The 24,013-nt window shown below is 34.3% G+C and overlaps 1 protein-coding gene across 5 annotated transcripts in view; it reads right to left on the bottom strand.

Annotated features, from left to right (window-relative positions):
- Positions 1-23,679, bottom strand: part of LOC141816650 (small RNA degrading nuclease 5) — a 29,004-nt gene extending 5,325 nt beyond the window's left edge. For 4 of the 5 annotated variants that reach the window (XM_074704392.1, XM_074704391.1, XM_074704394.1 and 1 more), the window contains exons 1-11: positions 23,142-23,679; positions 20,460-20,516; positions 20,324-20,389; positions 19,177-19,310; positions 18,854-18,972; positions 13,958-14,065; positions 13,823-13,893; positions 11,914-11,973; positions 4,624-4,679; positions 2,481-2,541; positions 2,059-2,323 (exon numbers count right to left, since the gene is read on the bottom strand). In XM_074704392.1, the coding sequence (XP_074560493.1) occupies positions 2,059-2,323; positions 2,481-2,541; positions 4,624-4,679; positions 11,914-11,973; positions 13,823-13,893; positions 13,958-14,065; positions 18,854-18,972; positions 19,177-19,310; positions 20,324-20,389; positions 20,460-20,516; positions 23,142-23,246 (1,102 nt within the window). In that variant the 5' untranslated portion in view covers positions 23,247-23,679. The remainder of the gene's footprint in view (positions 1-2,058; positions 2,324-2,480; positions 2,542-4,623; positions 4,680-11,913; positions 11,974-13,822; positions 13,894-13,957; positions 14,066-18,853; positions 18,973-19,176; positions 19,311-20,323; positions 20,390-20,459; positions 20,517-23,141) is intronic. The other variant, XM_074704393.1, reaches the window with a different exon arrangement.
- Positions 23,680-24,013: the final 334 nt, after the last annotated feature.

Raw genomic sequence — 24,013 nt, 5'->3', positions numbered from 1 at the left:
CAGTTCGTTTGCACTCCTATATAATTAATAAAGTAAAAAAATATCAAATCTTATAATCATAAAGCACCACAAAATAATTAATTTACAATTGCTTCAAGTTGATCATCAAGTACAACAAGAATAAATCTTGAGAAATTTTATCGATAAAACTCAACTAGTTGCATCAATTTTTTCTTGTCAAAAGTCAAAAATGAATTTTGTGAGCACAAACAAACAACACAAAGGAGAAATGATTATTTAACTTTTGAAGTTGCATATCAATAAAATCATAGAATAAATCAACATGATAATGATGCAAATTTGTCACTTCTGATGGATTATGATGGGACGCTGTAAATTAGTAGAAAAGATGTTTCAATGTGATTGTATCTATCTATAGCTCCTGATAAATACCTTCATGAATTAAGCGAGTTCTAGTAGACTGTGTTTGACCTTGAAGATTCATTGCATACTCTTTTCTCTAATGAGCTTATCATTTAATGATTATGTTTTTATTCTTAAAATTTTTTTTTAATTTCATGTACCATTTTTTTCTAGGCCTAGTGTGGGCAGCTACCCACACTGGGCCTACATTAACTCCGCCCATGGCTCAAAATATTGCTTGCTGTAGACACAATATAAATCACGATTCAAGTGTAATTTAGTGACAGTCGTCATGACCATAATGTATTATTATTATTGTGATCGCTAACAAGTACCAATACTATGTCAGCACATGTAAATGTTATTGTAAAACCCTTGCTAACACAATTTTGAAAATAGTGACTGAGGTAGAGTCTATTGCAGCTGAAACTAATCAAGATAGACTCATCTAGTGATTCGTCATTCAATTCTATCCGCCGGGTCAAATGAAGAAGATGAAACAATAAAAAGAGGAGGGGAAGAACCAACCAAGGCACTAGTAACAACAAAAAAGAGTGACACCAAAGTAAAAGGACTTAATTTGTATCCGTATCCTCTACTTGTGTCTATTCTAGCTCTAGTTGCCTAGTCAAGTCTTAACATTTAGTGATTAATAGAGATATATTTATAAACACGTGGAGAAACCAATTTCACTATTAGATGTCTTGAGATCATCATTTAAACTGGGTTTAGAAAATTAGGGTCAACCTCACTAGGATGCTACATGATCCAATATTCTCTTTTTGATATATATTCATTATCAAAAATATATGTAATATTGTTGTATCTTGCTAATCTTAATTTAAATTCAATTAACTTTCAAATTTATAGGCTTATATTTGGAGGTAACCAAGCTAAGTAGATTATCGTTCATCAAAATTGATCTCATCATACTTTGAAGCATGCTGATTGCTGAAGGGTGCCAAGTTTTGTCACAGTACAGTACCGTCTGGTCAGAGGTCAAAACACCAACATGGGAAGCTTGATACAATTACCCAACTCCAGAATATTATCTACCATCAACTTCATTCTGAAAAACCACATGTGTGTCACCATACTATAGTTAACAAAAAAAAAAAGAACAACTCTAAGCTCAATATAATTGAACTTAGACCCCAGGCATCTAGTTCATGCAGTTGTATCAACCTCAACAAGCTCAAAAATTTTCATTTTAATAGCTAATTCATCAGGCCAAGAGTACCTTAATACTTGTGGTAAGACCATGCTACACAAAACCCCAAAATCACCTTTAGTTGAGGATATTAACCCATAGCTCCTGCTCAGCTAGATCATAATCCAAGATAGTAAACAAAGAAATGGAATTACCAAGAAAGTGCCCCGTCTGGCTAAAATGACAATTTAGAAAGGAGAAATAATAGTGATTCCTATCTAGGCGGTCTTAAGCCCATATTTGAATTGAACGACTCAATTCAAACCAGGATCAAAACACATGGAATATAGATGAAATATAGCTAACACAACCAATAGAAGGTATTGTCAAACAGTGCCACTATCCTTTAGAAGAGATATGACAAACATGCTTTCATAAGGTTAACTAAAATGTACACCATTCAGTTAGATAAACATTTAGTAACTGACAAATAACACTATTTCATATAAATGATAACAGAAAAGTGACTCCATGATTCAGTGTACCATTTATAATCTTCAGAAGTGCCAGATCCATAGCAGCTTTTGCATCCTCACTACTGTCATGCCCATTTCCTGAAGCCTGAATCTCTCGCGAAAGAAATTTCCGAGATAGAACTCGTAAAGCTGTCTTGTAGCCACCAGGCCGGTGCTTGTATAAAATAGCAGTATCAATTACCAATTCATGAGATATCTTCAATGCTAAAAGGTCATTCTCAAGAGAATGGCCAACAAGAATCGTTTCTTTGTTCACAAGCTTCAGGAAGTCTTCCTACAAATCAAATACCAAGCAGCCAAATCAATTTTCAAAAATACAAATAAAGAAAAACAGTTGACAAATTTTTGAAACTGAAACAATATGCAAATCACATTATCCAAAGTTAGGAATTTAACTAGAGATCAATAGAGTGATAGACATTTTGTTAGACCTGAATATCCCCAAGTGTTGTTGTCACATCATTTAGCATCTCACCAGTAATTCCACTAAACCTGCATCAGTTAAAACCTTACTTTCTGGAAAAAGGACTAATGTCAATAAAAAGAAAATAAGTACAGGATATAAAACCATAGAATAAGCAACATAAACTGCATATTACTAAATATTATGACTTATGCAATCACAACCAACTTTAAAAGTCTTCTTGAAATTTAAAAGTGAAAAAAAAATGGTGCAAGTGAACAGCTTCTCCTTAATATAGTTGGAAGTTTTTCACTGCAGAGAAGTGCATATCAGGATTCTTTTCAATTGGAAATCTGTTAATGAAGTTGCAAGAGTCATTATTAATGAAAATAAATAATAAAAACTTTGTGCTTTATTTAGATTCTTTCAGCCGGGTCATTATTAGATATCCTTAACTTTTTCATCGTACACCACTACTCCTAAAATAGTTAGTACAAAGCCAAGGGAAACTAAATGAGTCATTCTAAAGAACACTTTTCAAGATTCATAGAGATTTTCTTTTCTTAAGGTTAATAGAACAATCCTATTGAGTGTTTATCATGTGGATTTTGATTATAAGCAAGAATATTATCAAAATAAGCAGCAAAAGACTTCCCAATGAAAGAGTGTAGAGCTAAATTCATTGCCTCTATGAAAGTGCTCCCAAGTTGTAAGGTGCAAACACTTGGGAGCATCAAGTGTTTAGGTGAACTCAGATAGCTCAGGGACTCAACACGGTCGGGTTGTTTTGTTCCATTGGATGACTTGGCATGGTCAAATTGGTTGAATTGTGCTTAATGGCTCAGAGGACGAAGTGAAATCAAATGTAAGCAAAGACGAATGGCATAGAGTATCTAAGTGATTGAAGGCCTTACAAGGCTAGAAGGATAACACAAAGAGAAGCTTAGAGAACTTGGTGCATCTGAAGGACCAATGACCTAATGCAATGTGAAATCCTTGGTGAGGCATGAAGGATAGCATGATGGAGCAAGCTTTAAGGGACTAGTGCATCCAATGGACTAAGGGTTTGACACAAGGTGGGCTTTAGGGTGATGAAGAGCATCGATGAGATTGAAGACTTGGAAGTACAAGAGTTGCAAGAGATTAAAATGATGTGTAGTATGGGGCTTTCACTTTTAGACAAAATCAACAAAGTTGATGTGTGTAACAAATATAGTTACACACATAAAACTAAACAAATATAGTTAGAGCTTGATCCAAACTTATGTGTAGGCTTACGGTGAGGTAATTCTAGTGAAGGAGTGATCTCTGAGCAAATTTAGTCGACTAGAGGTGAGCACAACGGTTTGAGGGGCATAATTTTCAATTGACTGCCTAGTTATTTGTTGGCTGCATATCAACTACTCTTGTTGTTCAATCAACTGGAAATTGTTCTTGACAACTCAAGGCGAGAAAAATGAAGTTGTTGGACAACATCTATAAAAGATTTTGGAGAGCTTTGAGCTAGAAATATACATAAAAATCTTTGTTGTGTGCTACCTATGCACAATGGTTCCAGGATCTTGAACAAGGTTGAAGGCATCAACTCAAGCTCTTAGTAATCCCTCTTGTATTTATTAGCTTTTATTATTTGTTGTATTTGAGAAGAGTGATCCTAATGTTGGGATTGTAAGAGATTTACCCCATCAAGGGGAAATTTAGTTAGGGGTGACACATCGGATCCGTCATAGGCTGTGGAGTAGGAGTGGTATCTCTGAACCACATAAAACTAAATGTGTTAGCATTGCTCTATTTGTTTCTATTATATTTCTGCTGTGTCTAAACTAGATGCTTTATCATATTATTTGAGCAAGTATGCTAAATTAGATGAACTTATATAGATTCATAAAGTTTAAAGAAGTCTGACTTTAAAAAAGTCACACATTTTTGTTCAAGAAGGCTCAATATGCATCTCATCAACAAATTCTTGCATTGAGATGACCTACATGGAATAGTTGCAACTTCAAAACGTGTGCATTTATGTACTGATCCAAAGGGTAACTGAGCTACTAATATTACAAGGTTATGATTTTAATAATTATGCAAATAATCAAATTAGGGGTGATGGACAACCGACACAAGACACCATTTTTAGCTAAATAAATTTCAACTCAATGGCATCCAAGTACTACCTAGTATTATAATCAAGGATATTGTTGAAAGGTTTAACTAGTTTGTCAAGCACCACCTGCAAAGAAAAAAAAAATTGGGTCAGTTCATCTTATTATCTGTGTAGAATAGAAAACATAGCATCAAAAATCAAGGATGGCATGACAAAGAAATTAGAGCAAAAGTATCATGCATAAATTGATAAGTATGACAATATGATAGTTTGTAATCACAGGATTCATGTGTGATTAAATCAAAATTTATGTTATGAAAGTTCTTAACACCACATTTTCAATTTGAAGTACTATGCTAAAGTGAGTCTTTCACGGATCGGTATATGATGAAATCTGTTGGCTTAATCCATCCATTTTAAGAGACATGATATTAGACCTCCTATCACCATGGATCCAAATACACACAAAAAAAAAATGGAAGCCAAAGAACCTACCATAAAACACTTTGATAATATAGCTCATATTCTTTTATCACATTAGATTGTTCAAGGAAAGCATAGGTGTGAGATTAGACATTGTGAACCCAACATGTTAAGAACTCAACCCCCAACTCATTAAAGTGAGCTTATATAACTATAAGGATAACAATATGATTTTCTTTTGTTCAATTCAATAACGCTCGTGGTTTTTGTCTACCATAAAGCATTTTGATAAACATAAATCTTCTTTTATTCATTACTTACACTTATTTTGAATCTTACAATATTGTAAGTGAAAGTTTACCTAGAAGGAAAATTGAGTGGATAGATAATAGAGAGAATGAATTTCTAAAATTTTCTATCCTTTCTATTACTTACTAACATTCATAGAGAGGCTGGAAAACCGGATACATGAGACATCTCTCTCATCCACCATTTTTATTATGCCAAAACGGGCTGAAATCAAATCCCTCTTACTCATCAAGATATACCAACCAAAGTCTCCTTGTGAAGCAATACCCACCAGCAACTCTAAAATGCTAACAACCTTGCAAGGGTCAAAACCACGAGAACTAAGCCTCATCCTCAAAATCCAACACTAAACACATAAATACCAAACTTGCAGGTCGATCAGTCTTGGCAAGCAGGATAGGTCCGACGATCTATGTGGGTCAAGAGGTCTCAACGGGTAAGTCAGTCTAAACAGGCCTAGTGTGCCAACTGATTCAGCCATATCAAGGCTCGATAGTTCAGGCCATTTGAATTCGGAGGTCTAGTAGGTCAAACGAGTCGATAAAACAAGATTGGTTGGTTGGGTAGGATGCACAAAATAAGCCAGCAAGCCGAACAGGTCGAATAGGTTGCATACACAAGGAAGTTTAGGTCAACCAAGCAGGGTTAGGGTCCGACAAACCAATCGGGCAGGCCAAGCAAGCCAATTTAGTTAGGTGGGACAATTGGGTCACACATGCAAGTTGAAAAAAAAAATAAATGTCCAACTATAAACCCAACCCATTAAGAACCCAACTTGAAGCCCACTAAGGTTGTGCTTATAAGGATAACAACATGGTTTTCTTTTACCCAATTTGGCATAGCTCACGGTTTTTATGAGGATAAGATGAGATGACACTTGTAGAGGATAAGAACATGATATTTAACCACATGTAGGCCATGGCAATTCATGGATAAGACATGACAATGCTAAAAGGAGATAACAACAGGGTATTTGACCATATATGCCCATGGTTTTTCATGGATAAGGAGATAAGAGCAAGATCTATCTTACAAACTAATGGGTGTAAATAAATAACGCATTAAGTTTTGATTACTATATAAGGGAGAGAATTAGGAGTTGTGAAAACTTAGAGAAAATACCAATCTTGAAGGAGACAAGGAGATACTAAGTATTGCTAGAATTTAGAAGAGTTTATTGCCAAAAAATTAAATGAAAAAAGAGAAGGAGCCTGTGAAGAAAAAAGAGAGGAAAAGAGGAACAAAATGGGAAGGAGAGAAAGGAGAAAAGAAAATAAATTAGGAGTATTTGAAGGAGGAGAAATCAAGAAGAGATGGTGTTCCTCTAGTAGGACATAGGATATGAATGAATGATATTGTAGCACAATATCATGTTTCAAATGATATGTATAATTAATATTTGTGATTATGTTAACAGAGTATTGAATAATATATCTAGTGAAAATGTCATGTGATTGTTTTGGTTAATTGTTATATGGAAATTAAGCTTGAAAACCTATATGTTATTGACTGATTAGTGTTAAAGTGAAGGCTAAAGTTTGGACCCACTATGGTGGTTATACATTGGTCAACATGGTGCTACTTTGTTATATGTTAGTTTTATTGGAATCATATGCTCTCTTCACCACTCGGGCTAAGTGTGACAATTCTAGTCCCATTTAACTCACATTAATTGTGGTTGTAACCTAAACCTAAAAAAATAATTAACTAATTAAACGGAATATGTGATATTATTTATACAACCATAAATGAATTAAACGTTGTGCAAGCTTGGTATTCGACTCGGTAAGAGATTGTTTATATTCATTCAATATACACGAGATCAATTAAATAAACAAGCTTAAACAACTTGTTAAACTAAATGAACAATCTTGAATGCATATGTGTTCGGCTCGTTAATAACTTATTAATATTCATGAACAAAGATTGTGAATTGTTCGTGAGCAGTGTTCATAAACATGTTCACGAACAAAGTTTATGAACTATATTCATCAATAAAGCTCTAATAAATATGGTAAATAAATAAAAAAAACTTTAAAAATGAACAAGCAAGCTTGTAATATCAAATTTTGTGGAGAATTTGGGATATTGCTTTTATGTTGCTGATTTAAGTTATGTGGAATATCATAATTGATCATTTTATGTTAAATATTGAATTATTTTTGCCTATATTTTTTCCCACACCTAAATTATATATATATATATATATAACTTTTTTAATGATGAAATAAGTAAAATCAGATGGATAAATTTAATTTGGGATTGAGTCGAAATGAAATTGGATTCAGATTAAACCCATCAGGTAGGTGTGGTGATTAGGGTCATAGGGGTTCGAACTAGGCTCAATTCAGATTTCTTTTGGCCAATTTATGATAGTACCAAATTTTACGTGGGAATATCTGGTTCGGTCAACTTGGAACAAATTAGAGTAATTTTTTTAAGCAGTTAGGAATAATATTCTCTCGCCTCTTTCTCTCTTCCACATACATTGTTAGCCACATGCTTCCCTTCTTCTCCTCTCCTCACCTGATGCCACACCATCTCTTTCTTCTTCCTCGTGTGTCGTCAACCATCCAATCCTCTCCTCTCCTCTCTTTCTTGTTGCATCACCATCATCGCCACTCAAGAGAAAATGACAACGATTGTTGCCCGACCTTTTCCTCCTTCCCTTCCCAATTTTCTTTCTCCGTCGTTGCTTCTCTCTTTTCCCCCTCTTTGTCATGCCCAGCATTCGGGGCTGAGGGGTAAATTGGATCTAGAAACCATTGTCAACCTCCTTTCCCCTTTCCTTCTCTTTATTTTCCTCCTCTTGCTGCCCAACATTTGCAGCCACCAACTGGTTGCTTTTGGCCAAGCCAAGAGTGATGGTTGACCTTCCTATTTTTCTGAACCTCCTAATTTCCTTGAATGAAGATGTTCAAATTGGTGAATATGGTTGACATTGAGAAATGACTAATTATATCAGACTAACTACAACGATATGGTGTTTATGGTTGATTATTTAGGACTAATTTGCTCGAGTGTTTCACCTACCTTATTTCATCGATTGAGGGAAAGGGTAAATATCATATTTAATTTTATTATATTAGTCTTTTAGGTTGGCATGTCTAGTTTAAGAAAAAAAAATTGTTGTTCGATAGTAGTAGATGTCTGGTTTAGAAATTTAAATTATATCAAGGTAGTAGAATTAAAATTGGCTCTATCTACTTCGAATATAGTTGATTTTAAGAATTTTGTGTCATTATCATTATTAGAGATTTATTAAAATTGGATCTATCTACTTCGAATATAGTTAATTTTAAGATTTTTTATGCCATCATTATTAGAGATTTATTTTAAATTTTTAAAGCTATTTTTCATATTGTATTTGTAGTACACATTTGAGTGAAGCACATAAGGTTGTGGTTACGAGGGGTTGCTCATGGTCATATCTACTTGTACGAGAACACTATATCACTAGTAGGACTTTGGCCCATACATGAGATGATGTTATTACATTGAAGACATTGGCTTAAGTTATTAATTTTTTGGTGGATTTATTGGTGATTAATTTATTAGAGATATATTATTGATGATAGGTTATTGCATGAAAATTTAAACAAAAATGATAATTAAAAATTATCTTTAATTTGTGATAAAAGATAATGATAATAATTGTGATTTCAAATATTAACAAATAATTATAAGAAAATGAGATATATTAAAGAACTCAAATGAAGAACTTGTGCTTTACCTGATTCAGCTTAAATTCATACACATGTTTTCTATTTACCTACTTAGCAAATTTGTGTTCACCATTTTTGTAGGCAAAGGTGACCTTTTGAAGTTATAGTTGGCTTCAGATAGTATTTAGAGTTGCACAAGATCCTCGATTTGCTACTTTGTTTTATTTTGTTGTACTATTTTGTTTTTATTCATATGCTTTTCGATACTATTGGATTTTATGTTAAAAATTGATAAATATACATACCCCAATTTGTTGAACTTTTGTTGAACTTCTTGGTTATCTTAAGTTAATAAATGTTTATATGGCTCTTGGTTTCCTATTATCACATTGTCATCAAGTGTACCTCCTGGTAAGTGGAAATTATACCCTAAGGCGTGATATTTTAAAAAGTACTATTGGTTTCTCTATATGAAATTGTAAGGTTTGAAAGTAAAATCACCAAATGTGTAATATTATTTACTTAATTCTTACTGAGTGTATAATCATTGGCTTATATGGTTTTTCAAATATAGAGGGCTGATTTATCACAATAAAGTAGAGATACGTGCTATGTTATAATGTCTCCTAATTCAATAGTTACACAATCTTATTAATTATATTCTAAATCATTTGTTCTCGTACTAATGTATTGTTATCTTTATTTTGCTCATGTAGTAACGCAATCTACTTACTTGGGGAGTGACAATAGGTGTCTTGAAATATGCTTTGATACTTGGACACTCCACTTAGCCCATACCTATTGGGCATTGACGTTTCAAGTGGACATGTAAGTACCGTATTGGATGTGTGTGAATTTTCTTTTAAAAGCAGCAACGTCAGTTGCTAACTCCTCCTATGGCGAATAATCTCTACTATGGCCCATCCCAAGTCCAGATAAAGGAGAGTTACGTTAGGTTACTAACCAGCGTTAAAACATAGGCAAATATTATGAATGGATCCATCAATTATGAACAATGTCAATTGCTCAAGCAAAATAGTACATGACGCATGAGTGCCAAAATGCATAAAAACTAAATTAGTAGAACATCCTAGTGTACTTTTGATTTTGCATGGTGAAACTTGAGTAGCCACCATCTTTTAGTTTAGTTATTCACATAGTGTTACTATAACATAAATAACTCACAAGACATAATGAATTAAATGTTTGATCTTGGATCCTACATACTTCTATTCAATATTACTCAACAAAAACAATTCTCAAGCAAAAGAAGTGCTTGTTAAACAATCAACTCTCTCAAAACCCAATCAAATGTTCAGATGCAAACAGTGAAAAAAACTTTGTCCTAGGCATAGCATTAAACACTCAACCTAATGGAGAGTTATGTTGAATATGATGAATCAACAGTCTAGATGAATTATGATTTAAAATTTCATATCATGCTAGACAAAACACACAAAATTTATCATTTCGTCCCGCCGCTCGTCGCCTGTTGCACGACACCGACACCGCGGGCCGCCACGAGATCATGGAGGCACCATGATCCCGCGCCGACCTCCATGGCCGAGATGCGAGAGGTCGCGTGGGTGTGAGGAGCGAAAAAATTAAACTTAAACTTAAGTTAATAATTTCAATCAACTCCTAGCTATATTAGGGATAATCTAAACAGCTTAATCAAACTCTAATAAAACTATCCCATTAACTTTATATATATATATATATATATATATATATATTATATTATTTCTTTTAATTTCAAAAATATATAATAAAATTTTTATTTATTTATTCATTTACCATATGAGGGCGACACAATCTCGTAATTTTTTTCTTTTTCCTTTTTTTTAAATTTTTTTATTTTTTATTTTTTAAATTTTTATATTAATTTTTTTATTTTTAATTAATATATTTTATATTTAAAAAATACCAAAATCATATTGGCATGGCATGATACGGTACCGAAACCATATCCTTCCGATCATAAACCAAAACTCCCATACGGATTGAGATTTTAAACAATGAGATGAACTATAATTTCTATTGGGATTATTGGATCAAATGATAATGGAAATCCGAGGATCTAGAATTGTGTGGTAATGGAAATGAGAACTACCCAACGTACCAAAGGGAACATGAGGACTGGAACTACTATAAAACATTTGATATTCAATATCCAATGACATGAAAATCAAAGCTTAAGTTATATAAGAACCAAAGTAGCATTTGTAGATAAGCCTCAGCTAAAAAGACATGCAAATTGGTTCAGGGGAGTAGATATAATGTAGAAATGTATGAGCCAATGATGCATTTATCAGATAACTCAAACTAGTCAAACATTAAGGAGAAGACATAATGAATCTAAGGAACTTCCACTATACTTATAATGAAGTTATTAATAAAGATATATTTAATATGGTAAAAGTGAACTGCTGAAACAAAATGTTTACCCTAGGTTACAAAGAAAAAATTTATAAGATTGTGGCATAACCATCCTTCGCTACAATAGATACTAAAATGAGAGGAAATAAGTTACGATGATATGGATTATGGATAAGTTTGAAGATGACAAATAGATTCTATAATTCAGGGATACAAAGGAAAACTCTAGCTAAAGAAATCAAAAATAAAAGATTAATTGAGAGATAATATTAGTAGTGATATGCCCAGCATCAATTTTAATGGAAGGAAACGATCCATGTAGCCAACCTCAAATAGTTAAAACTAACACAGCAAAGCGGCAATTGTTATTGTTCCACTGTATTTTATGATGAAGTGAGGATGAAGAAAACACAGAGAGAATAATCTTCAATTGAACAAATTTAGCAATATCAATTTTTCCAATGATATAATGATTACTTGAATAATTAGCAAATTGCTAAACTTACACAAGGTGTTGAACAAAGGCCAAAACAAAACATATTTCTGACGGATAAAATAAAATAGTAGATGAATAATTAGACTACCTCTCCTTCGACATCCACCAATGTTATTCTTGTGAGTTCAAACCCTTCAGTTGTTACACACTGACAATAACAGCAAAAATGTCAGTTTTGAAATAAGAAACTTAAAGAAAAAAAAATACTAGTATGCACATTCATACCAGAAACAGATATTGAATTAAAAGATACAAAGGAAAAGGGGGTGAGGGGGATGGATTACACAACAAACAAAAACAGTGTAAGACAGGATTTGAAAATTTTATATCCAAGGTCTGGAAGTACCCACAGCTAGTTAGGTTTCTAGGATCTAGTGGGGCCAATACTACACCAATTTAATAATTTGGCAAATAATAGGGCTATCATTAAAGCCTGTACAATGATTTCCCATCAAAAACAGATTCAAATTATCTATAGAATGACAGTAAGGTCAGTTTTGAATATTTATTCAACTTAGTAGAATATTTCCTCAAATAGTGTTGCCTTAAGTCTCGCTATCTTTAATAAAAGAGAGAGTTGCATCAAGTCTAATAAGAAGTTATTATATAGGATTTCTGAGGCCATTAAGTTCCCATGTGCCCAAGATGGTATAGTAAATTTACAACGAAATTATCAGCTACTATTATTATGCATTAATGGGGTTATGCTGATAACCTCTAGTGCCTACAATACTATTATGAACTTCACATCAAGGTTTAAAAGATCATTTCTGCAAATTGGCACAAACAAAAGATCTCGTTCCAGACTTCCAGGCCAATCAGAACACGAAAGGGATTGAGACCAACCCTCAAATCTAAACCCTTTTTCCATAAAGAGTCAGTTCATACAAATGAAGGAGCTATCCCAATAATCGTACTCTCTTTTCACAAGGACTTCTACCACAATAGATGAACACAAGACCAATTGACTCTCAACCATAGAGTGAGGCTTCCTCTAGTGCAAGTAATCAAGGTGAGGCAAGTACATGGCAGTTTTCAACTTGTGAAGCTTCTCCAAATCTAGCAATGCAATGTCAGGCGTAACAAGAACAAACTTACTAGTTTTTTTTTTCTCCTTGACAAGAAGGGACATCAAATCAAGACAACTTGAATTTCCCCTCCTAACTCATGACCCTTAGCTCCATGTGTTGGGCACAACATCGAAATAGTATTCTTTTAGTTGAGAACCAATATACCCTTGCTCGAGACAATGCTTTAAACCTTGCTTTACATACATGGCCCATGGCAAGTGCAGTTTCCAATCATATATACCTAGCTAACCTGTTGGCTATATAAACCTACTATTCCTTTTTCTATGTTTCTTACATATCTAAGTGGCTGCAATCTCAAACATGAAAAAACAAATTACAAGTGCAGTAGAATCCCCCTTGGATACACATGATAGATCAGCTCTGTAAGGTTACTATCTTATGCATTGAAGTATATTCCTAGCAAAAGGAATGGTTATGATTGCACCTGGATCTACACTGTTTCCACTGAATCTTAGAACCAAAAATTAATATTACGAGAACAAAGTACATGAAGTTAGCATAAGAGAACAATAATCTTTAGTCATATGGTCGTATCCAATTTCAATGAACAAGAAAATTTTTAACATAGGCCAAATTCTCTTCAAATTGATCTCAGAACATTTCATAATGTGGAATTCATCAAATTTAGAGTGTCCATAGAAGTTATAATGGATTTGTATTTTGCACAAAGCTTTCTTATAAAATCTCTACACAAACTAGTTTTCCATAGGGTAAAATTGCCTACAAAATAAAACACATCATCTGAAGAAGCTTAAAAATGCAATTCCAAATCCAAAAAATTTCATGAATGGAAATCTGAAAAAAGAATACAACTGAATCCCAATTTTCCATCTCCAAAATAAAACCCCAATAGTAGCAAAATCTAGAATTTAACAATTAAATTAAACTCCCAAATTTGTTTGTTACCATCTCACAGTCAAGTGCAAGAATTTCATGCAATGGAGAACCTGAAGGAGATGGAAGTGTAGTGATAACACCTGCATCATAAGATTTTCGTTAAATAGCAATATAAGCACTAAAATACACATAAAAAATGCCTACCAGGAAGATTTAAGAAATATCCATTCTCCTCAAGTTGCTTTTTAGAAAGAGTATAATAGTGGATAGGAAAAGGCAGATCCTTTATGTTTGCCAGAATAAAATTGTTCCCTGACCAAAACAGGATAACTTGTAAGAACATAACAGAATTACAGATGACTCACATATACAGAGACAATCAGATGCAACGATGTGCAAGACCAAAGAAGAACAAATTAGTATTTACCATAGGCATTAAGTATTTAGAAAATAAATGAGAAAAGAAATGGATGATCTATTTAAGGAAAAGGAAAGATTCTGTTTGTAAGGTGATTGCAAAAATACACAGGAATTGGTTGATGGAAGATAAACATTCAACAACAGCAGTGGTCACGAATGTGGTAGGAGTGCACCATTTCACAATAGGGAAGTTTGTACTAAGAAAGTATCATGTTGAATGGCATCTGGGCATTCCATGTCACAAAGTATGCTGATAATAATATCACCCGTAGACAAGGACGCTTAGTGCATTCTTCCACCAAATTACTCAAAGATATGCTGGAGAACAAATCAGATCCTTGCTTAAATGAGGCTATATTATAGAATGTGTTACAATCAACTTCCAGTTAGGATAGAGGAATAAACTTAAATCATTTGATATCGTTGAGACCAAACCAAATTGCCAAACCCTGAAAATAATCAAACCCAAGTGCTCAAGTATAGTTTACAGCTTAAACTTGAGTCATAGAGTTCATACTTCTAATGCACAATGATGTGCATGCACATCTATTATGAATATTTGTGACCAGCAGGAATTTTGTAAATGGAACACACAGAGGTGTAGACAAAATGAACTGACATACGAGAAATTGAAGAGAATAAGTTGATAATCCATGCATTGGGTACAAACAAGAAAATTATTTAATCCTTAAATTATATCATTCTTTAAAATATTTTTATGATTCCAACATTATTAAACATTAAATCTGTAAACTTTGCCCAAAATTTTCATATTCATAACTTGATCTTCCAATTTTATAAATTCCTATTACATCTCCCCACAATACTTAAATCCTTTGAGCTCTAAAGTAGCAAGTCAATATTTCTATTTATAGTGAACCTTCACGAATATTTTACTAAAAGTAAAGAAATGGAGGACAAGTAAAATTCTCTCTATAAATAACACAAGTTTTGATTATGAAATGATTAATTTATTTAAAACAAATTAAAGAAATATAGTTAAACAACATAACATATACGGCAATTAAAAGACAATGATAGTATGATACAATATGAAAATACATACAAATATATTTTTGGAAAAGAAATAAAATATAATTTGCTCATTAGATGATTAATTTGTCATATAATATGGAGTGGAATTATAGTTGTCAATGAAAAGTGTTACTGAAAATATCTAAATGAACAAAAGCACAGAAAATCTAGATTCCCTGAACCCACGATTAGTGTCCATGCTTTTAATAATAAGTAATTCAAAAACTACGCTAAATATTAATCTAAGATTTAGTGAATCAGCATGCAAGGGTCCATCTGAGTATAACTCTAATGATTCCTGATTTCAATTATACAATCAACAAAAGTATTTAAAAATTTATTTTAACAAAATGATGTATGTCTATTCCTCAAGTTAGCCATGAAATGGAAGGCCATAATTGGAAGGAAGATGACCATAGAGAAAGCTACTAAGTTTTGTTAGAAATATTTGAGGTAGGAAGATGTGGCAAGAGGATAAGGATATAAGAATGATAATGGTGTTGGGTGTTGTCAATTATGGACAAAATGAAATTTAAAGAGAAGTATATAATGCTAACATTAAAAATTACCGAGATGAAAATATGTTATCAAGCAAGACGGATGGAAGCATATTACAGTTGCTTGTTTGAGAGCTTCAAATACTTAGTTGGCATGAAAATAAACAGCTGTTGAAAACAGCTTTTAAGCATATTAGCTAATTCAGTTCACTCTAGCTTAAGAGATGAAACTACCCGTTTGGTCCAGCAATGGAAGAACCTTTGCTCACCGATTTACAACTATCCGGATTTAATGTTTTGTTACATCCTGGAGTATTGGCCTCCGACAGGAACGAAGCACACCGAAATGAATTTGGAAGCGTTGAATTGCTTCAATCATACGACAAATATATACATTAATCGAGGAAGAGAGACCAAAGAATATTTGGTTAGCAACAATTAATCAAATTAATCCGGATAAAAATTCATTTAAATATAGATGAGGGTATAATAGGAGATCGAGCCCAATGACATAAAAGAATCCATAGAGCCGACCTCAATATATATTGTAGTTAATGAAATTAAGTTTACAACTTTGTATTAATTAATCCCCCACCCCCCTTATAGTTCCTAACTCTTCCTGAGACATCCAACTAGAAAATCTTTGTTTTCATGTGATGAGCAACACCGCATGCTCCTTCCCCAATTGACGCCACCTTCTCCTCTTTTCCAAGTATTGGTGCAACTACATCCGCACTCTTCTTCATCTTCCTATGATGAGAGATGTCACCACCTCCATTCCCCTTGGCTGATTGATATGTGCCTCTTCTTCTTTGAGTTTTTTCATCAATAAGTGCATCCTCCTCTTCTTTAACATATCCAACTGTTCAGCGGCTTTGATATCTTTCATTGTACAGATCAGTAGCAGATGATACTAGGAAAATCTCATCCCATACAGCTGGTTTTGTGTTGGCACTGGCAAATCACCAGCGTCAACAAGGACTAGGTTCCTTGTTCTCATGGAGTGATCAATTTCAACTTCGTGATCTGGTCATATCCATATTATCATTATCAACATGGTCAACAAGTTATGTTTGTCACAACTATTTGAGATTGACTACATGGATCTTCTCCTTGATTAGGTCTCTGTACAATCTTTTCATCCATTGAGCTATACACAAGGTAGGGGTGTAAACGAGCCAAGCTGCTCATGAGCTATTCGAGTCTTGGTTCAAAAAAAGTTCATTTGAGTTCGTTCAATTAAGTTAACGAGCCGAGCTCGAGCTTGATTTCGAGCTCGAAAATATTATCGAGCCGAGCTCGAGCTTAACAGTATTTGGTTCGTGAGCTCGCGAACATGTTCGTTTAAAGGCCCACGACGAACATGTTCGTTTAAAGGCTCACAAACGTGTTTGTTAAGAGACTCACGAATATATATATATATATATATATATCTTACATGAATTATAAATATTATATATTAATGAGCCAAGTTCGAACTAAGCTCATTTAACTTTTAAACAAGTTATTTTCGAACCGAGCTCGAACTAAACTCGTTTAACTTTAAACGAGCATTTTTCGAACCGAGCTCGAGCCGTTCGCGAACTATTTAATTTCATTACAAGCCGAGCTCGAGTTTAAGAATTAAAGCTCGAATCGAACTCGAGCCGAACTCGAGCTTAGAAAAAATGAACCGAGCTCGAGCTCGAGCCTCTTATTGTTTGGCTCAGTTCGGTTCGATTACACCCCTAACACAAGGGTATTCAATTAAATCATTTTTTATTGCATTAATTAATGTTTTCTCTGGTACACCTATTCTAATTTCTTCTATCATATCCATGCTAGATTATTAATCTTGCTAAAATGAAACTTACAAAATTAAGAATATCTAATATATGCACCCATAATAGAGTATGTAGAATATATTAGAAACCAAATAAAATTGTTAAGTAAATCAAGTACCATATAGACAAAAACTAAACATTAACCTTAAGTAAACCAAGTAATTTTTTTTATCCCTCTTATAGTTCAATGGACAAAGGATATTCCTTTAAAACCAGCCAAAACAAAATCTTAATAAAGAAGATATGTCATGCGGTAAATACAAAAAATTGGAGTTAACAATGACCATTCATGATAAGAGCTCTGCATCAAGGTGAGATGGATAATTAAAGTGGATATTGAAAATTGGTTTGATGTCACTCAAATAAATCCCCTATTGCTAAAATGCCATATCACTTCAAAGCCAATCAACACTTCCATCCTGCATAGTGACTAACTAGCATGCACATCTTAGGATAAGAGCATGGACAAGACAAAAAAACAGCAATTGAGGCCTGAGTTGTTCAATGACAAAGGAAATGAATAAAGGGGAGCAGGCATACGTAATAATTTCAATTGTGATTTTATCTCCTTTAATTTTATTTCTCCCTCGTTCCTGTTCCATCAAGAAGCTTTCTTGTTGATAATGCATGAGAGGCCTATGTAGTATGTGACATGTACCACTGCACCAGTCATGCCTTAACATATAATATATCAGTCATCAACTGAAGTAAAACGGTGATAGAATTAATTTGTCGATGAAATTTCTCCCTCTAGTGAGAGAAAAATAAAGAATTCATAATGCTAAAGGGATTGCTGAAGTAAATAAATCATTCATAGTATAGCCTAGCATATTTGACCGAATTAACCACAAAAAAAGTAATTAGAAAACCATAAATCCTCCAGCAAGTCTAACCCAAATAGAATTATCATTGTAATCACATACAAACTAACAGCAACTTTAATAAGTCCACACTACTCTATCAGCCAAGCGCAAAGTTGCATGCCCCATTGATCTTAAGCCTTTCATACTTTTTAAACTCTGACAGAAGCAAATATTTCTAACACCTCATTCTAATGATCTGAAGCACAATCCACCCTTACAAACATCATGAGCACATATTTTGAATATATCCGTGCGGAAACAAGCCCCCATTTCTTTGAAGGTGGGTTTCAAGCACAGGAACCTAGCTACTTGGTAGAAGGCATAACAATATCCAAGATTTGATGTAGTTGAAATAAGTTATAAAGGAAAAATGGGAAGCAAGATGAGCACATCATTAATTTATCAATTCGGATGGAGAACAAACAAAATATGCATCATATCACATTGAGAATTAGTACTTGCCTTGTCTAATAGCTTGAATGGGTGGCATGGGTCTTGGATCAACTTCCCCGCGCTTTCTTTTCACTTTGCATGTTAGGAGGGCATCAATAGTTTCCAACTCATCCAAGTAAAATTGGCATCTAAACAAGGTAAACTTAATTAACATAAAAGCTATTCAAATAGATGTGGTTAAACTATTGAGGTTGGATTTGAGTATCAAAATCAGAGATGACCATTTGAATCATAGTTGAAATTTCAGCAATTTAAAACAGTAAATAATATCTTGATTTTGTGAAGAGAAATTGTCTGCGGCTAATGGCTTGATTAAATATTCGACCACAAACCTTAAAGCTAATGCTGGCTTAGGCGTACCACAACATTTCTTTAGAGCAGAAAGTAGGCCAGAGTGTGACATGTACAAAGCTGCATCTAGGCCTGGAATGTGGAGAAGAATGACTTTCCTTATAAGTGGCTTGTTCTGATAAAAGAGACATTGATTAGAGACTGGTGAGAACATGGACATAGGTCCCGTTTTACTCAAAAAAATCAATCAGAAAACAAGCACTGAGCAGAATAGTGAAAGAATTTAATGCTAGACTCCACTCAATAAGAATTTAATCAAAAGAAATATTTATCATTCCTTTATTAACCAGAAAAGGCTATAAAATACTAGAACTAATTGTCAGGTCATCTTATAGGGAATAATTTAGTTCACATATAATAAAAGAGATCTTCGACCAAAAATGCATGTAGAGGGTTCAAGGTATCAAATGATATTCAAAAAGTGGTAGTTTTCTAGTCAGTACAGTTACCTCAGGCTGGTCTAGTACTTGTATATTTGTACCAATCAGGATAGGAGGATCCAAAAGCAAGGGAGGAGGCAACAACAGCATGTTAGAGGAGACAGAACAGGGAGGCAGTAAGGTTACTAGGAAGAAATGGAGCCCAAGTATTTCATGAGTCATTGGTGACAATCAAGGTTTCATTCTCATTATATGCATATAGATATAGCACCAGATTGTAAGATAACCACCTGGTATAGCCATATAGATATAGCACAGATTGATTGTCTGGCCATTGGAGAAACTTCAGTGCTAATGAAAAGGAGCAGAACAATGAGAGAAACAAAGAGAAGAAAACCGCATTCCTACAGACACCATGCCTTCTCCTTTGCTCACTGGAACTGCCACTACCAGCCAATCTCCTTGATGGTCCAAATGATACCAGTTCTCACCAAGAGTTTGTGCAATACCAGCCTCTAAATGTGAACCAGCACGCATAATGGAACATGGAATTTTTTGTTAAGATAACCCCATTGAAAAGCCAAAATGATACAAATACACAAGAAACTGCAAATAATATACACAAGTATAGCCTATACCAATTCAAGCTAAATACATAACAAAAATTACGAGTCCTGCAATTCCAAAAATTATAGGACATAACTTGTCTTCAGATACAAAAAGAAGGAAAAGGATAGAGCACTCATACTTTTACAAAAACCCAAGATGGCATGAGACCATCCCCAATGACCCAAGTTACAAGTCCTTGAATATCCTGCATCACCAGAGGAAGTCAGATTTGACAAAGTATGAAGTTTCATATACAAAAAATTGTAGGCATTAACCTGAAGAGTTAATGTTGAATCAGCTGGAGTAGCTTTATATATAACATCTGCTTTTCCCTGCAAGAGGACAGTATAAAGGATGTGAACTGAAATTTGAGAAAGCAACTTTATGAGCAAAAGTTGTCAGCATCTAGATAATAAAGATATAAATGCTTGACTTATACTGGACTCCCACTCCATAACTTGATGCCAGCAATAAGAAATTTAAAACAAAAATATCAATGCATAGTTAAACAGCAACTTCTCAACTAGGCATGTGCAGTGAAAAGAAAAAGAAAAAAATATATTGGTTCATTTAAATTAATTTAGATGGACCAAAATGACTTACAAACCTTAAATTACACCCTATTTAGTAGCTTGTGACTTGTAGGTTAATCACTTGCTTTACAAGTGGTGAGCATTTTAGATAATAATTATATGCATATTACTAAAGTTTAAATACATAATCTGTTATACATTGTTGATTAATGTAAATTGTTACATTTCGTGTGTTTTACATTGTGTGGTTCACACATTTTTGTCTATGTTGAAGTATGTATTATTTGAATGTATGTTCATTAGTCAATTTTACCAATATAAATATTTCTAATAATTTTAGTATCAACACCATGTGTTTGTGCATACAACATTTGCCCTATGCAGTGAATCGATTACATACCACCTACATATGTTTTTTGAAACCTTTCACCACATTATACTCCTCAATATGGGAAATGTATTACAAGAGACATGCATGGTTGATTGCTTGAGATAATTATGAAGATCTCATCGTGCAAATCATCAAACTCTCAAGTGCAAGACTTGGCAAAGTCAAATGGAATAAAAGATCAAACAGTAAGAAGTAGAGAAAGAATGTAGCAAGGATGACCCAGTAGATTCTGATGACTTATGTTGCAATGTAGAAGGCTTGAAGCAACCTGAAAGAGCTAAACAAACAAGCAGAATCAAAGTAATATGTAGAAAGAATAGAACATTCCAACAATTAGATTTGTCTTGTTCAAGCATATGAACAAAACAAGTTTACTTAAAAACACAACAATGAGGAGACAATCTTTTCACAAAGACTTCGACACTAGAATTCATAGCTCAAACAAAAGTAATTGATTCAAGCAAGGTTTAAGTATTACATAGTTCTTTGCAGGAATTTCAGTCAAATGGAAATGATACAATTATGATACAATGTGCCAACACTTGGCTTGCTTCAAACAGTGTCAAGATCAACTTAAATAAATTTCAATTCTATAATCCTTATCCACTTAGTTTGTTTACCTCCAGTAAAGGCCTATAGCAATAGGAAAGTCACTTGAATTAAAATGTTATACCAAGTTGCACCAAAAATATCATAGTAATGACTTTACCTTACAATATCAAAATGAGTGTCATGCATTGATGGAAGCATTGGCTCTTATATATCCTAGCAACACCAACCACATAATTTTTCATAATCCAAATTAAGTAATGCTCTCATGACATTAAGTATATTAATAAGTTTCTCCACAAAACTATGATACATAAGTGTATCATAGTTAATCATTAGGAGTTGAACTTGGGCTGACACAATGAAAACTAAAACAAATTCATGATATAGATGCCCATTGATTTCTTCAACACTGACATCACTCCTCCCCTCTGCTGCTAAGAACAGTTCATTTTTTTTATATCCCTCACCTCTCTTTTGTTGTGTTTCATCTTCTCCAATAATTGACTTCCAGACAATATTGAATAATGAATCATGAGAAGAAAGTTTTCCCACATAAGATAATTTCTTTGTCTCGACCAGTTTCATCCAAAATGGCTAAAGGCAAGTCAAGGCATGCTAGTTTTGGATCTGTACCATCGAACCTATGTCAACATTGATGACACATCTCAATCCCAAATAGCTAGCCAACCACTAGGTGGAATGTCCCATCTATTCTAAGCATGTCACCATGTCATGAACTAACCATGTAGGGATTAAGAGCTACCTTCTGCCCGCCCTAGTTTGAGCTATCGCCTAGTTCAGTGAATCTAAGATTGCTAGATAATGTCACACAATAGGTGTACAACATCAAGCCAAATCTTAAAAAGTTACACCAAGAGTTCCCAAATCAACTAAACACGTTAGGAGAGAGAAGCAAATCAATCAACCTTACCAAGAAAAAAGAAAATCAAACAAAAAGTGAATATTACTGAAGTAAACAAAGGGTAAAGTCACCCAAAATCACCATTAGCTTCCAGGTCTAGTTTCCTTAAAATATTTTCTTAATCTTGTCATTGAATTCAAAATCATATACAGATGAACATGAAGAAAAAAAATTGAAACCGCAGAAAAACAGAGCTGAAAGGAATAGACCAATCCAGTAATTGGGTACGCATTGTAGTAATCTAAATGTGATCGAAATTCTTCACTTCATACATAGGCTATCCCATCCTAAAGTTTATACTGTGCATCAAAAAAGATGCCTCATTTTCCATAAGTTACTACGGAGTAGTTGATTAGTCCTTTTTTTTTGTTGTTGTTGTTGTTCACACAATCTGGAAAAGCAAAATGAGTCAATCGACCCATATCAAAACCACACGTCGGTCTTTTTGTTCAAACAAAAGTAAAAGCAGCCTATCAGCTCATATCAAGCCAAAAAATTTTGAAAGAGGCTCCGCGTTGGAAGATGGAAAAGGAAGTAGAAGAAGAGAAGAGAAGCGTACTTTAGAGCCATAGACGTCGAAGTATTGTGCGGCAGAGTTACAACCATTGTCGTTCTGTCGCTTAGGGCATTCGGAGCATTTGGAAGAGGAAGAGGCCGAATCCATTCGTTCTCGATGCCAACGAGATGCGGCGTAAGAGAGAAACAAAACGAGCCCGGATGGAAGAGAGGGTTTGATTGTTTATGAGGAGAAGCCAAGCGATTGCAAACGATTATACAGACGGTTTAGAATCTCCGGCATCAGAAGCTAGGATAGCGTCGTCGTCAGCGGCGGCGGTCAGCGACAGAGGAGGGGACGCGCGAAAGTTCCCGAGATGGCGGCGCCGGCGGCGTGCCGGCGGCTTGCGTCGGCCGGCGTCTGGCGGCGGCGACAGCGTGAGCGCACTGGTGAGGGGAGCAGCAGCGACGTCGTCGGCGGAGGCGGGAGCGACAGCGGAGGGGACGCGCGAGAGTGCGCCGGCAGCTTGCGAACGGCTTGCGTCGGGCGGCGGCTTGCAGCGGTGGCTTGCAGCGGCGGCGACAGCGAGAGCGCGCGGGTGAAAGAGCGTTGGGGATTTATGCTCTGTTGGAAGGAGGGGAGGGTCAAATAAGGGTTGGGATGGAGGTGGTTAAAGAGGGAAGAGGAGAGAAGGTAAACTTTTACCCTTATAAACTCATGAATTATTATAATTTTTTATAATTTATATAAATTAAAAAATAATTAAAAATATTTTATTATAATTTTATTTTTATTTTAAAATATTAATTTTTAAATTTATTTATTTATTTAGATATTTTATCTTTACGTCGTTCGTCGTTTATGAGGAGGTAAATCGAAAAACTTAACACAATGTCGCGTTCAAGATCGAATCGTCTATGACGTCCAACCGCTAC

This window comes from Curcuma longa, unplaced genomic scaffold, assembly GCF_044706935.1.
Source record: "Curcuma longa cultivar G26 ecotype Majalengka, Jawa Barat unplaced genomic scaffold, ITB_CL_G26_1.1 contig_17595, whole genome shotgun sequence".
In the NCBI taxonomy this organism is placed as follows: Eukaryota; Viridiplantae; Streptophyta; class Magnoliopsida; order Zingiberales; family Zingiberaceae; genus Curcuma; species Curcuma longa.
Note: the sequence above shows the minus strand (reverse complement) of the source record. Positions and strands in the feature narration are given on the sequence as shown.